Source organism: Podarcis vaucheri (genome assembly GCF_965113315.1).
Source record: "Podarcis vaucheri genome assembly, chromosome: 4".
Classification (NCBI taxonomy): Eukaryota; Metazoa; Chordata; class Lepidosauria; order Squamata; family Lacertidae; genus Podarcis; species Podarcis vaucheri.
In genome coordinates, this window is record NC_138762.1 from 48,220,034 (window position 1) to 48,236,615 (window position 16,582).

The following is a 16,582-nucleotide window of genomic DNA, read 5'->3' on the forward strand; positions in this document are numbered from 1 at the left end:
ACACATAAAGGTAAACATTATTTTGTTGTCTCCTTAATCTCTTGTATAAACCCAATATAGTATCATGGTAGGACATTTTCACTATACGGTATACACAAAAAGGGGGAAGACAGATCACATATTCAACAATGATGAAAAATTACCATTGATTTGTATGTTGCCAATCATAGCTTATTTAAAATGGTGTCTTTCTTTTACAAATTGAATGACCAGAACCTTTAGCCATACTAGTCAATACACTGCAATGGTTCTGCCTAGCATTTTACTTCATTTCAGTTTCAAATTAGTTGTATACAGTAGTTAGCAGACAAAAATTGGCAATTGATTTAGAAAACATTCCTTTAGGATATTTAAAATCAGCTGATTTTTCAAAATAACCCAAATTAGTATTCCACTTGTTAGTACCATGTTTAAATAATATCTCCACCCATTTTAAAAATGAACTTGTAAGTCCAATTAGTAATCCAAAAATATGCCCCTAAATCTTAAAAACCCATGTTTTACCTATATGGAAGACCTGGATATGATTAAGACCATGGATTAAAAATAGAAGAAGTCAATACAGACAGATGTGGACTGAAATATTCTTACCTGAGGCTTATAGTACTGAATCAATATATAAAATAAGACATTATATCCAGCTTTTAACATTTACCTGGGTAAAACCAGGATAAAGGGAGACAACGGGCTCTTACAACTGTCTTGTTATTTCATACCATGCATGTCTCTCTATTAATTGATCCATCTGTATTTAATAGGCTAATGTGACTTTTCTCTTTCTGATTATGGAAAGACACTCATGATTCTTTGCCCTCCCAAATAAATGTAGGAAACATTTTCCGTCAAAATTTCAAAGCTTGTATGGGTACTTTTTGTAACTAGTACTTTCTCCAAGACAAAAATAAGCCTTGGAGATATATTCGTTTTATTAATGACAGCTTAGCTGAACCATGATATTTCTATTGCCAACAATTTCTTCTTTATTTATATAATTATTGTATGGATCAAATGTGTGGTTCTGGTAAGTGATGGAACTTCAGTTGCAGCAGTACCTGAGGGGTTGTGCTACAGTGGGACTTGGGAAGGACTTAGTATGCTTTTGTACTGAAAATGATGGAAATTGCTTGGTGCGACAGAGACCAGTTATGGCGCCATCAAACTCAACGTATCTCTGAAGGGATCAGAGCAATCTGCTCCCACTCAAGGCAACCTAACAACAGCTCCAAAAAGAAAAAGCGAGATGAGCTGCATAAAGGAGAAAGTGGAATCTGACAAAAACAGCCCTTCCATTACTAAGCTACAATTTTAATTTGTTGGTATAAAAGTAACCATAATATATAATTGTATTTGCTAGAGTTATTTCAAGACACTAAGGCCTGTGGTCATAGATACCTATTGCAAATGATATCGTGCATCAGTGCTTTTAGCTGATTCTTTCCTTTGTAATGGCTAGTGTGAATAGGCTCTTTCCTTGGATGTCAGCTTCCTTTGTAAGGCCGGGCTGGATGAGAACCGCATTTCAAATTACATCAAAACATTATGCTAAGTGTCATTTGAATTCATTATTTAATTTCGCTAAACTATAGGATACCACAAAGGCTGTCAGTGTTATACATGCTGGAGCACATGTGGCTGGCAGACAGCTTGTGAAAATAGAAACTACAACGCACGCAGAAAGTAAAGAAAAGAACTGTTTTAATGAAATAAAATCTTTTGTCAGTCTGTCAGGTAAAATCTGACATACTGATGCAAAATGCGGTCTCTCCTTGCAGAGCTGGATGATATTAACAACATAAAGGCCGGCGTGCTGAGGCACTCATAGTGAGTCCAGGAAGCAAAGGAAACGGGCTACATCTGATTTGCTGAATGGATGGCAATAATTTGAGGCACTCCCCTAGCATCCAAACCCAGTGCAGCACATGGGGATTAGGAGCAGGGGCCCGTGTGCAATTCTGCTTCCCCCTCTAAATATTCGAAGAATATGTGCAGTAGGCGATAACTCACAAAACTACGTAACTGAATATGTTATCCCATGCATGTATTATCCCTTTATATAGTCTTCTGTACTGGGCGTGTGTGTGTACACGTCTCTGTCTCTAAATAGACACATGGGGCTAGATGACTGCATTCTTCTTGAAAATAAGTGAAAATTGGAAGATTTCCCTCTTCCTTCACATGTGATTTAAAAGTCCAAGTAGTAATGAATAAACTGGGGTAAAATATGTTACCGATGAGCTCTACCTCTCTGGCCTGGTTTGCATAACATGGGACTGCAGGAACATGTGAGCTCCTGAGGAGAAATTTGCAGCTGCTTTGCTCCTCTCTGGTCTTAGGTACTTCCATGCCACACGGAGCTAAGCCAAAGATAATAATAATAATAATAAATGCCTTTGGATGGAAGTGTGTCCAATAAACAGAGGCTAGCTAAAGCCAAAATAACTGCTTTGGTTTGTGCTTTTGCCTGTCTTAACTTACTTAAAAGTAATACATTTGGTGGTGTATGCTTTTTATTATAGTAACTAGTTAGTGCCCACCAATATGTAAAGAAGGAGAGAGAACCCATAGCTCTCCAGGTCCTTGCTGCAGAGGCAAAGAGGAAAGGAGCTGGACTCAGATTTATCATCATGTACATAAGGCATGATGGGACATGGGTGGCGCTGTGGGTTAAACCACAGAGCCTAGGGCTGATCGGAAGGTTGGCAAGCTCCCGTTGCTCAATCCCAGCTTCTGCCAACCTAGCAGTCTAAAAGCACACAGTGCAAGCAGATAAATAGACACCACTCTGGCGGGAAGGTAAACGGTGTTTCCGTGCCCTGCTCTAGTTTGCCAGAAGCGGCTTAGTCATGCTGGCCACATGACCCGGAAGCTGTACGCCAGCTCCCTCGGCCAATAAAGCGAGATGAGCGCCGCAACCCCAGAGTTGGCCACGACTGGACCTAATGGTCAGGGGTCCCTTTACCTTTACCTTTTTACATAAGGCTCAGTGCAGCTTGTTTCCCATTGAAAAGGTGTAGGAGCCCTACAAAAACACACACACATTCTCAGCACTTATATGCATACTGCTTTCATCATCCATCATTCTCTGCCCCAGAATATCATTCATGGGATGCCTGAATGACAAAAGGACAAAAGCCAGCAGCTTTCATATATGTGGCCTTGGTGAAATGTCTATGAAGCTCAACAGGCTGGAAACAGATCCTTTCCCCAGCCATCCTTTCCTATTCCTCCCTGCTTCATCGCCTGACCCTGCCACTTGCTCTGGTTACTACTATGGATGTCAAGGACAGAGGCTTACATTAGGCATATGAAGGGCCTAAGATTAACAGGAGAGAAGGATTTAAGTGGCATGGCTTGCATGCTGCAAAACAAAACAAAAAAAAAACCATATAAAGCAATAAAACAAATTATCTAAAATTAACAGATGTATGCAAATCAATGAGAGAACCTTCAAACATTAATAATAATAATAATAATAATAATAATAATAATAATAATAATAATAATTTGTATAGTCCCTTTCATCCAAATATCATAGGGTGGCTCACAACATAAAAATACAAGATGAAAACACAAAATACATAATAAAAACCAAAACACACCAATAATTCCTCCCACAAACACACACACAAAAAACCCACAACTCTTTAAAAGGCCATAGAATGTTCATTAGCTAAAGGCCTGGTTATAGAGAAACATTTTCGCCTGGCACCTAAAGATATGCAATGAAGGCATCAGGCGAGCATCCCTGGGGAGAGCAATCCACAAACAGGGAGCCACCACAGAAAAGGCCTGTTGTCATGTTGCCACCCTTCAGACTGCTCATGGAATGAATAATTCACTACACTCATTTCTTCAGGATTGTCTCCCTTTATCCTGGCTTTGGTTAGGGAGAATCATAAATCAAGTCCTTCTTCCAAAGATTTCAAGATAAACTACATATGTGGATTTCTCTTCCTCCACAAAACATCACAGCTATTTCTAGTGGTTTTTTCCTTGCACTGGATGTGGATATCCTGTATGTTTGCATTGTTATACTATATATCTTAATGTGCAAGTTTGTTTTTTTACTTATCTTAACCATTGCTTTAGGACTCCTTTTAGTTGTGTGAAACAATAAATAAATTTAATAAATAAACTAAACAGCAGCAAAAACCCTGAAAAGAAGATAAGGTTAACAGAGTGTCTGGCCCAATCTCACCCAGTGAGTTTCATAGCTGAGGTGAAAAGAGATAGAAGCAGACCCAGCTTGATCCGATAAAAGAGTTCATGTAGTTCAGTACTCTGGTTTCCAACACTGCTCAGTCAGATGACTTCTGGGATGACCACCCTCCCCTATTTGTCCACAGCACGTAGATTCTCAGGTGAACTGCCTCTGAACATGGAAGTTTCATTTCTATCCATTTTCTATACATGTATCCTACACAGTGTTGTTTAACCCTGTTTTAAGCCATCTTAACCAAAAACTTGTGACAGAAAATTGCAAACATTAATTGTTGTGTGAAGAATTACTGTCTTCTGTAAGTCCTGAATTTCTTGCCAATCAGCTTCACTAGGTGATGGTGATCAGGCAATCTTAAGAAGCTCCACACCATTCACAATTAGTAGTATGCTTCTCTGATAGAGACAGAAACCCGGGACTGAGTGTTCCAGTTTCCAAGCATTTGTGAAATCGAACCAACTTCTAGAACGGATTCTGTTTGACTTCCAAGGTACGACTGTAACTTCTTAGACAGAATTTGGCTTTTTCGCTGCTGCTGTAAACTGAATCAACATTTGCTTCCAGTACTCTCCCTTCTGCATAGCCCTGTCCTGGATTCTATTTCTTTGTCATGCTAGGTCGTGAAAGCATATTGGTAGAGTGTGACAAAGAGAGAGGACAGCTACTTTATATATTACTATAACTGCAATCATGCTCCTGAAAAACAGAATGAAGTTACCTTGTGTTCGGACAGGGTCTGACATGGTGCTGGGATCACTCAAACCTTGTGAGTTGATAGCTCTCACCATAAACAGGTAGATGGTGTTTGGACGGAGTCCTCTCACAGTGTAAGGTGTCGTTTTTACATGGTTAGCAACTGTTTGCCAGCTATTGCTCACCGACTGACTGCAATGAAAATATATTGGAAGACTATAGATCAAAGCAACACAAAGTTAGAAAACGCTCAGATCAAGTTTCAGTCTGCTGCCACAGAAGGAGGGAGAAAGTTTACATACACTATTAAGCTCATTAAATAGTTCTGATTGTTTCAGCTGAATCAATCAACAAGGAGTACAAAACCAAAGCCACACAGCTCACAATAAATGCTGATAATGTTAATAGCCTGTTAGAAAAATTCCTGTAAAATAGAAATGAGAAGGGGGAAGAATGTTGAGAAGAACAAATCTGCTAAAAGAATATGGTTAAAATTCTCTTGTACTCTTTGCACAAAGTTTACAAGCAAAATTACAGCTGTTCCAAAGCACATCTGCAAAAGAATATTATTGAATGACTATGTTTCCAGTGGCTAGTTATTGAATTGGTCTTCTGTAGAAATAAACTGAGGTCATAGGCTTTTGTTGTGCTACAAAATATCTCTTAAATACACGACACCTTTGAAAGCCTGATGGGATATTACTGTGGCTTACTGCCAGGTCAAAATGGACGTTACGAAGGTTAGAGAGCACCTTTCCCCCCCTCCAGGCTTTATATTATTTAGAAGATGAATGTATGGAAGCCCAACAAAATGTTATCAATAAAGAATTCTATCTGCTTTTAATGATACTGAGAATTACTGATAAAAACCTAGTGTGAATAACAGTGCTGTGTCTCAGCTATACAGACTCTGGTCTCAGCTATACAGCTGCAAATAAAATGTTTTAAGTGTGTTTTCAGTGCAATATACAATGTGACACTAGATAGTGACGGTGAGCCTTATGGAAAATTCAATGTATTTTTTAAAAAGTACTTTAAGAAAAAGAATTTTCACAGCAGTTTTTATATGTGTCTAGATTCCACCTCAGTATATATTCCTGTAAATCCAACAAACCAAGTATGTTTTTTGAAATATTCCTTTAAAACAGAATGTTCATAAATAAGATTTTAGAACGGCATTATCATGTCTTAACCCTTCAAAATGAGTTTGTTCAAATGTGCAGATCCCCCTAATTGTATCAATGCATAAGGAAAATGGAATTTGTAACATACCTAAAAGCCTCAATGATATATGCACTAGTTGGGAGGTTTCCGGGGGTGCCTGGCTGCCAAGACAAGGTGACACTATTCTTAGTGACATCCATGACCTGAGGCTTGGATGGTGGTCCAGGGAGGTCATTTGAATCATAATTTCTGCTGACGGCTGCTCCTCCAGATTCTGTAGGAGACAAATGCTTACATTTTGAAAATAAAATCTGTTTAATAAAGGTAAAGTAAAAACAAAACATCAAAACATATTTAAAATACACAGTAGTCCTGTTCAGACATCCGACTCATATGCCCAATTAATGCACCCATAGAAAAGGTGGCAGACTCTGCCCATACTCCTCTGCCCATTTATTGAACACTCAAACAAAGGGTGGAATTCAACATTCCACTCTTCCAATCATTCCATCTTCACAAGCATTTCAGCTTGCCAGACTGAATGTTTTTTTTCTCTCCTTGCCCCATCAACATTTCTGGGGTTTGTCCTGACCCACCCTGAGCCAATTTTGAGGAGCATGCGAGGAAGGAGAGACAACATTGTTACAAAACTGAAAGTCCTTGTGCAGGGCCTTCTGCAGATGGGGGCTTATTAGGTAATTCCCACCCCTAGGTTATGTATTTATAGCTGCATGGGTGGAAGCCTTTGTTCATGTAAAATGGGATACAATTTCTAGTAGGGTTCTCACATGGAAAGAGTCTTCTGCATATACAGCTACACATGCAGGGACTCTGCTCGGGTGTTCAATGAATATGAATAGAGGGAAGAACAGAGGTAGCCATTTCCTAGGTTCACTGAATGTGCAACCTCAGCATCTGAATGGGCTAATAAGATAACCCAGTTTAGAATGAGCGAAGAGAACAGCATAAAGATGACGTTGTGTGTTTCAGGTTTGGGGAGAAATTTGATTATTTCACTTTTTAATGTGAATATGTCTAATCCACACTTCCAGAACCAATATGGAAACTAAAACACAGCTATTCTTTAAAATTCACTCTTCATACAAATTTTCCCTATAGTCAGAAGATGTATATATTAGGGGGAAATAATGTACAAAAATGCACTGCATCGGTAAAGATTGTTTGCAAATAATGTACATATTAGGAAAAATCACATAAAAAATGAGTATATTGGAAGAAATTTATCTGCATTTTTATGCAGAAAGGGAATGTACTAAACTTTAGAAACTGAGAAAAACTGAAATGGATACATTTGTTATCTCTAGTGTGTTCTCTATGAGAATGTCTGGTTTTCATAATTATTTTAACTGTCTAATATATTTTATTCTGTTTTTACTCTGTTTTATGTATTGTCTTTTTTAGGATGGCTTCTAATGGCTAGACTAAACAAACAAACAAACAAACAAACAAACAAACAAACAAACAAACAAGTCAAAAGCTGTCAGTGCTACATTCCAAAAGCTAGCAGGTCTGGTTTTTACCCCATCACATGCCCTTCAAATACACACATGGACATGCAATATCTCACTCCCCCACACGTAACACATGCACAATCTAACACATGCACCCACACATAAAACACTTTTGTTTTATTTTTAAAAATAGCTCGGTATGGCTTACCTGTCACATCTAGCACAGCACTCCAAGATGTTTCCCCGCTTGAACTTGTGGCAACACAAGTGTAGGTGCCAGTGTCTGATATCTAAACACATGGAAATGTTTGAGGACATTCTGGTCAAGCCTTTTACATAATCTGTTCATTCAGTTTTCCCAAATGTTTCTCATTGCAGATTAAGAGGGATTAGTTAACACTTGGAATCAGAATAAACTGAACCAAATATTTCACGATCAACAATTGAATAACATCTACCTGTAGTAAATTATGACAACATTTGTTAATCCTGTTTGATGCATTTTCAAGTTTTCCCCACAAACTCTTATGTATCTGTTATTATTAAATTAAATCTGTTTCAGTATTCACAAAATAAACACTGATTTCAACATGCTTTACTGGTAGAAAGCTATCTTCATTTTAGTTTTTAAAAGATCTTAGAGCGGAGCAAAATAAAACAACCCAAATGTGTCTGGCAATGAGCTGGCTCTGTGGCTGCTCAAATGGCCCTTAGTGTTGGCAGCTTCTCATTTTGTCTTTGCTTTGCACTGCATGTAAACTATGCTTTGCGTGAAAGCTGCAGCCACTTGGCCAGTGGTACCAGGGAGCGCTGTTATACCCACAGGGAGCCAGATTAGGCCAAGAAAAAGGTCAGGTTACAATACCGGTGCAACTACAGTAGTAATCAGAAATATTTAATTTTCAACTCATTTATTGTACTGCTGATGCATGCCCTCCTTATGTCAGTACTCTCTGCAGTTAAATTCCCATTAAGTGCAGAAATTATTGCAGGTTGCCTCTGCAAATTCTTTTGTAGTTTGACATGGGGGACGGTGATGGTGACAGGATGAAGAAACTCTTGCATAAATGAAGTTGGACAGAAGGATTAATAATCATTCCTGAATGTGCATTTGAAGAAACATTCTATTTAAAGCAATGGAATTGAAGGACAGAATCCACATCTGAATGTACATTGAAATGATATGTGCATTTCACTGAAAGCAACGGAATAGCTAGACAGTCTTGGCATTGGGACACACATCATGAGGAACATCTGGTTTTTGATCATAGCTCCTAACAGAAATGGTGTCTGATAAGAGTTTGTGTAGATATCTGTGGTGGAAAAGAAGGAAATTGTAGAATCCAAGAGACAAGTTTGATATATCCCTTAACTGTGTCATTTAAGCCCTCGTCCTTGTTTTGGGACTGCTTGACCCTATGTGTTCCAACTCCAGAATGCTATAGCAAAGGAGCAAACCCTTCCTGTCTATTTGACTTGATTTATTATCCCATAGCACAGAAAAAAACCATTAATGATATCAACATCTTTAAAAACATAAGATTATTATTATTTAAGCTTCCACAGATACCATTTTTCACCAGGCCATTTTTATATATTTGCTACCATTATAATTGTTTTGATATACTTTCATGAACTTTCACTAAAAGATATGTATCTCTGACACATTTTCCAGGAAAGGAAATTACATGTTAAAAATGGTTTTAATGGGAAAATATACAACATTGCATGCTAGTTTAATCTAGTATTCTTATCCATCTTCTACCTCATTTCTCTTCAGTGGTTCTTATTTCTTCAATGTTTAGCACAGCAATCTCAAAGCAGAAATCCAAGTCTGAGATCAATCTCAGGTGGAGTGAACACCTGTAACAAATGTCCTCTATATACACTTCCAAATGCATGAACAATAGGTGGTCAATGTTTGTTTTTTAATATGGTGGACACTGCCTACTTGAATGCATTTATTGTTTGGAAGTTGAACTACCCATTATGGTGTGTGACTAACCCCAAATATGTCTCTTCCAATTACGCCTACAACTAGAATCAATTGACTCCTGGGCTGAGTCTAGGCGCATGTCCAGACTGCCAGTGACATCAGGAGTGGAAGCCTCAGAAATGATAGGGTCTGGCATGGCAGATATCAATCAAAGTGTAGGCATCACTGTGGTTGTCAAAATTAGAGAAAATCAAAACACTTCATGTAACCATTTTGTCTGTCCTATGTGTTCAGTTTTGGATTTTGCACAGATTGCTCAAGTAGTATGTTTGCACAGTTTGCAAGATTTGTTGTCATTGTTACTAGGAATTCTCAACTCAGTATTATTGCATTTTTATAGTTGTACAACTGTTATACGTATGCTAATGCAACAATTTGTGTAATGTTCAAAAGTCTCCATACAGACTTTGCACACGTGTAGACTTTTGTTACTCTACATTGGGCTGTATTGGTGCTCCAGGTGACTTATGTGTATTTATATTGTTTTACTAGAAAATGCTCGATAAAGCTGTGCTTTCTGAAAAATTGCAAATAGTGAATGCTTAATAACTCCCACCGTATTTGTATGGGTTTCTTGAAGCACCATTAATAAAAAAATTATATTTATTTATGCCCCCACCTCCCCCCCCCCGATAGGATTTGACCCCAAAATGGATTGGTGCAGTTAATTTTTCAACAGATGGATGGTTAAGGGAAAATTTAAACCTTGTGGTACAAATATATCCACATTTGTTTAACTAATATGTCACAATCACCAATTTTTCTCATATTTTTCTGACTGAACGTGAATGTTAAAACTATTCACACTTTTGTTGATATTCTATTTCATTTTTAAAAGGGAATATTTTTAAAAAATATTATTTTAGTCTTCTATATAGCTCATGTGTCTCTAACAAAGCGATTAATGGACTTGCATGACTGAACACACATTTAGCTGTTTCCATAGCTGGATGAAGGCTGGTATCCCACAAGCTTCTGGCATGTGTATTCTCACCAGAAGCTCATCATCAGTGCTCTGAAAGTTTGTTTGAAATCACCAAGCTCCCACCTTTAATTGCTGCTTTCTAACACTACTGGGGAATCTTGACTATTCAAGCGCATTCTTTAATCCAGCTCTACAGTAAAAACGCATTAACCTTCATGGCCCAAACCTGCCTTTAGCCTTGAGACAGAGGATAAATTGTTTACTCAAGGAAAGCTAGCATACATTTTTTAATAAATTCCATTTTGTTCCAAGGAGGTTAACAATTCATTTACGAGCACTGATGAGATGGTGGCAGGAAACAAAATAGCCTTTGAATTTTTTTATTTTTTTTTTGTATACTAAAGCTGCCTATTTATGAGATGGGGAAGGGAATGAGTGATAATAAAATTAAGTGTTAGCACTACTGCTGACACAACTAAAGAGTACTTGCACTAACATTTTAACTGTACATGCAGTAACTATACTTACCATTCTGAGTTTTATAGGTGTGTATATTTATGTCTTTAAAATTGTATCCAATATAATTTATTTGCCACTAGGTATACAACAATAACCAACCACACAGCATATACTTGGAACACAGCAGAGAGAAGGATAGCCTTAAATATAAAACATAATTCTATCTTCTACTGCAGTGTGATAAAACTGATGCTATCTTTTATACAGCATCCATCTGAGTAGGATTTAAATTTTGCTCTGAATTTGCTGAGCAGAAGGCAGAAACAATGGGTTCATCCTCTTCTTCCTTTTATACATGACACTGCTTTGCTACTAAGCACAGTAAACAAATCAAGATTCAGCAAAAAAAATTTGCTGCAGCCCCTCAAGCACATTATCTTTATAAACACTGTAGCCATAGCTAGGCAATTTGGGAACACCTACATTAATTATAATTAGCTTCACATATTAATTATAATTGGCTTCACATTTAAGCAGGATCTGAAACTGTGTTGGGGTAACAAATGGCAAACTTTAAATATGGTAAACATTTGTGGTAAATAACTGCTAATATTATGGAATTTTAGGGATCCTTGAATTCTCTGAGGGATTTCCCAGCAACCAGAGATGACAATCCTGTTGAAGCTGTGGTCTCACTGAGGAATGACAAGATACACTGCGCCATCAGCACATATGCCCCTGCAGGCCCTCTCCAGAGTTGCATAGCTCAGTTCAGGTAATGAAGCAAGTGGGATGGTGACTAGAGAATAAATGTAACAGAACTTGTTGTGAACCAACCAAACACATGGTAGTTAGCAGCTATCTCAGCAAACAAGATTCTGGAAACCTTGGAGGCCTGCTGTGATAAATTTGCTAGGCACTTTGAAGATAAACTAGCTTGGGCTTGAAAACCATTGCTGTAGCAAGTCCAAACAAAGTGTTGAATGCACCATCTGACTTGGTTTATGTTCAGCTTTATGTTCAGGTTTAGTTTCAGCTACTGCAGCTTGAATGTGGACAGAGTAATTTTCAACCATTCACCCTCCAGATCCCTTATCAATAGACCATTAGTCAGTTGACTGCATAGGTTCAGTGTTTGGTGAACCTGTTTTTTACACAAGGGAGCAATGCCTGCCACTCTTAAAGAGCGGTTGCACTACCTCTTGAGGAGTCAGCACACAGTCTGGAGGTGCTCTTTGATTCACCGTTATTGCTGAAGGCACAAGTGGTCTCAGTAGCTCAGTTTAGCTGAATGCCCCCCTTAAGTTGTGCCTGAATTGAAAACTGTTAATCCCTCTTGCACGATCGGACTTTTGTCACTGTTTTAATGACAGCAGGTTTACAGTCACTATCCACAAAACAGTTAAGTATGTGAGTACTTGAATTACTATCAGTAAATAATTAAATGGTCTTATTTAACTAAATCTCCCGATTACAGACTAGTAAACATGTTATCATAACATATCACACTCACTCGTAAAGGTTTGATTTGCAAGGTTCCTTGGTCCTGCATAGATGCCCTTGGATCTCTGCCCAGGAAAGTGAATCCTTCTCTTAACCAGCTGATAACAGGCATGGGGTCACCAGTAGCTTTGCACTTTAGCAAAGCTGTTCCGTCTATTGCCAATGTCTGGTTCACAGGCCCTTGAAGAATGATGGGTGGCGGCCTGTCTGTTAAAACTGAATAAAAACAAAAGTAATAGAAATACATCTTGTAATAGTAAAAATCCTGTTTATCATGTCACATTTGTGACAAAGTAGAGATCCCATCCTGAGAAACATTTTCCAAAGAGTGAAACTTTGGTATTGTTGTAAGACACAGAGAGAGGAGAGAAGAGATAGATAGATAGATGATAGATAGATAGATGATAGATAGATATATGATAGATAGATAGATAGATAGATAGATAGATAGATAGATGATAGATATAGATAGATAGATAGATAGATAGATAGATAGATAGATAGATAGATAGGCAACTAACCATGAAAAGGAGAACACTGAGTGACTCACTGAGATTCTTGAATTCTTAAAGGAAGGCTGGGAGAAAATTCTGAATCATTTGGCATATGAATATGCTGTGTCTTGAGCCCAGACTCCAGCAGTTAATTAGGTGGCTTCTGGGAATAGGGCCCTGAAGTAGCCATGAAGGGTTACTTTCCCCCACTGATCTGCTCTAAGGCTATAAATAGGTAGCCCAGCCCACAGCTTCTGATCCACAGCAGAGGTAACTGAGCGGTGGTCTCCCCATTCCTCTAAAAATGTGATTTCCCATAAGGTATCTTCATAAGTCACTTTGTTGCCCACCAATGATCAGGGGATGGCCCAACTGCCATGTTGGGCCTGCATCATTGGTTTACAGAAGTATAAGCCTGAGATACCTGTCAGTTCCACCAACATTATCCCAGTATATAGGCCGGGAGTGTGATCTTGACCAGCAGCTAGGCTTCCTGATGGCTGTTTTTTTGACCTATGTTACACCATATGTTATGAGCTATAACCAATAAAGGTATTACTAATACACTTCAGTCTATGTGTACTGCTTTTGGGCTCACCCTCCCTTCCCATGCTTCACAATGAAAGAATAGTTGATTACGTCTAGTTATTCTTCAGTGTATACATCCAAGCAGAAATGTAATTTTTGTGTGTAACACAAAAAAATTAACTTTTCAATCAGTTAATTGACTGAATTCCTCTCCATTGAGGAACAATTCATGTTTAATCAAACTAACTGCATATACATAAAATCTTTCTATCCCACTTTAAAATTATGAACTCTAATCCTTCCCTTATACACATTTGTATGCTTGAGTTACTTTATAAAGTGACTCTGTGACTTATAAGCGCATGGCTGCATATATGCTTCAGTCTGCTACCAGTGGGATATCTCAAATATGAAGTAGATGCTCATGTTCACTTTTCTTGCAAAAACAGTTTTTCATAAATAATTCTGCTGCTGAATGCATTCCCGTGCCATCTGTTAAGTGGGATATAGCTTCTTCTTCCTACCTAACTGAAATGACAAACATCATCCTACTGAAATGAAATTACATTGTTCCCCAGTGTTAATATAATTATAGCTATAGCTATTGTTAAGCTCCCCCAATTACATAAATCCCCATATTATCTAGATAGAATCAGAATTCAAGATTCAGAAATCTAAGGCAGCAGCAGTAGGATGCAAATCATCACTTAGTGTAACAAAATTGCATGGATTTCTGATTTGGGTTTAGAGTAGGTGGCAGAGAAGTTTTAAAATAAATCAAAAATTCTCTTACACACACACACACACACACACACACACACACACACACACACACAGCAACAGCCCCTCAGGGCTAGCCCACCATTAAGCAGAGTGAAGCAATTGCCTCAGGCAGATGAAGCTTGAAAGAAGTAGGCTCCCTTGCCATTTGCTCTTGACTTCCGTGGTCATTCTGGAGTTCAGACTTGTTTGTGCTGAACTGTATGCTATGGAACCTCTAGAACACATTTTCAGGTACAGTGGAAGATGCCACACTGTTGCCAATACTGAAACTGCCTGCCAGTCCAGTGAGTTTCTGTGCATGGAAATGGTGAGGGGGGGAGGGTGTAATCTTGTGCAGCAAAATGGTTTAGGCCAATCCATCTGTCTCTACTTCATCAATGCTACATGTGTTAGCAAACAGCTGTTGCCTGCTATCCATTCATTCACAACACACAGTATTGGGCTACTCTGCATTGCTTAAATCAAACATTTTAATATAAATATTTACAGACATACTTGGAAGTTGAACGGTATCTGTTCTGGAAGTCCGTTCAACTTCCAAAACATTTGGAAACTAAAGTGGGGCTTGGGATTGGCTGCAGGAAACTCCTGCAGCCAAGCGGAAACCGCGGAAGCCCCACTGGACATTTGGCTTCCAAAGTTGTTCGCAAGCCAGAACAGTCACTTCTGGGTTTGTGGCGTTTGGGAGACAAAACAATCGAGAACTAAGCTGCTTGAAAAGCAAGGTACAGCTGTATTTTGGGTTGTATCCAAATGTGTTCATCTGCTGAAGGAAGGCTTTTTGATCTGGTAGAGTCTTCTGTAAGCCAAAAGGTGGGGGGCAATTTTTGCAAAAAAAAACCCTTTCTGCTGTAGTCTCTTGTGCCACACTTCCCCTAGCTTCTTGAGAAGATTTTGGAGGAGAGGGGTCCAGGGGGCTGGAAGGGGAATGAGGAAATCAGAGGAAAGCCACACACCCCTTTCTACTAACAGAAGTCTCTGAGGAATCAAAAGTGATTTCTTTCACCAGAAGAGCACAGTTGGATAAAACACTTCCCTTTTTTACTAGAGCAGGGGTGGCCAATTCTCAAGAGACTGCGATCTACTTTCATAATTAAAAACTGGCAGTTATCTACCCCCATTTTTAGGGAGAAGGAAAGCCCCATTTTTAAGGGGTTAAAAAGCTTTGGGGGGAGTGTTCCGTTTTGGGGGGGGGGTTAAAGGCAAGGGACAAAGGTGTAAAGTCACTCACAAAAAGATCACTATGGATCAAAACAGCAGCACAACAATGGAGGGCGGGCTGAGGGGGCTTGGCAGGAGTCAGTTTTAGCGACACTAAAGAAAGGGAGCCAGAGATTGACCAAGATCTACCAAAACCTCATGGGGATCTACCAGTAGATCATGATCAACCTGTTGGACATCCCTGTACTAGAGCAACTCCATTACAGTCATTTTAGGAAAGATGTTCTAAACCTGGCATACATTGTCCCACATTAGGATACTTGCATCAAATCTATTACAGTGAATATGAAAAAAGCCTACACCATCATGAGTTATGTAGGTGAGCAACAGCTACAGTTTTTTTGAGAGAGAGACTAAGTTAGATTTATAAGGATAACTACTTATTTCTAGTTATTTGTAAAGATATTGGTTTTGAGACAGGTTACACTGCTAATGTTTTAAAATCCTATTTTTTAAGACAGTGTCTTTGACATCTAATTAGTTTTTACTGTCTAAATAAGTAGATTATAATCCTTTAAATGCAACTGATCAATAAAGTAATTGAAAGTCTCCTGGCCAGAAGGAATCTTCATTTTCAAGGGTATTATGGGTGAAAGACTACTACAGGTTTCCATGACACTAAGGCTAAAGGTTAAATGAACACTTAGGGTTTCCAGTGATCTGTGAACAACTATATTGGCTTCATAACTATAATTTGTAAATCCTCTGTGCAATGTCTTTAAATTTCCAGAGCTTTGGTCAGAACATTTAAAATATATACTAAAGAAATTCAACACGTGGACTTCCTCAACACAGCAGTTGTCAGCATTTGGAGACATTTTGAAAATAGCTGCTTAAGTTTAAGAAGCTAAATAAGCCAATTAATATATGCTTCATATCTTTGTCTGTGTTCACACTCCTAGTTTTTTAAGTTCTTAAAGCGTATTCCACCACTTCTGCCACTTGAATTTCAGAGTCATATGTGTACAAACTTGTGTTCCATTACATTTGTATCCAAATATTCCACTACGGATTCTAGTATAGAAGGACTGAAGAAAAAGAATGGAGAAAAAAGGTGTACATTAAAATTTAAATTAGCAGTACACAAATCATTCAGGAAAAAAATAATTCAAATGATTATACTGG

At 38.4% G+C, this 16,582-nt stretch overlaps 1 protein-coding gene across 21 annotated transcripts in view; it reads right to left on the minus strand.

Annotated features, from left to right (window-relative positions):
* The window catches only part of ROBO2 (roundabout guidance receptor 2), an 810,838-nt gene that overhangs the window by 95,101 nt on the left and 699,155 nt on the right, over window positions 1-16,582 (minus strand). For all 21 annotated transcript variants that reach the window (XM_082220702.1, XM_082220695.1, XM_082220699.1 and 18 more), the window contains 4 exons: window positions 12,442-12,647; window positions 7,757-7,838; window positions 6,185-6,350; window positions 4,938-5,104 (listed from right to left, as the gene is read on the minus strand). In XM_082220702.1, the coding sequence (XP_082076828.1) occupies window positions 4,938-5,104; window positions 6,185-6,350; window positions 7,757-7,838; window positions 12,442-12,647 (621 nt within the window). The remainder of the gene's footprint in view (window positions 1-4,937; window positions 5,105-6,184; window positions 6,351-7,756; window positions 7,839-12,441; window positions 12,648-16,582) is intronic.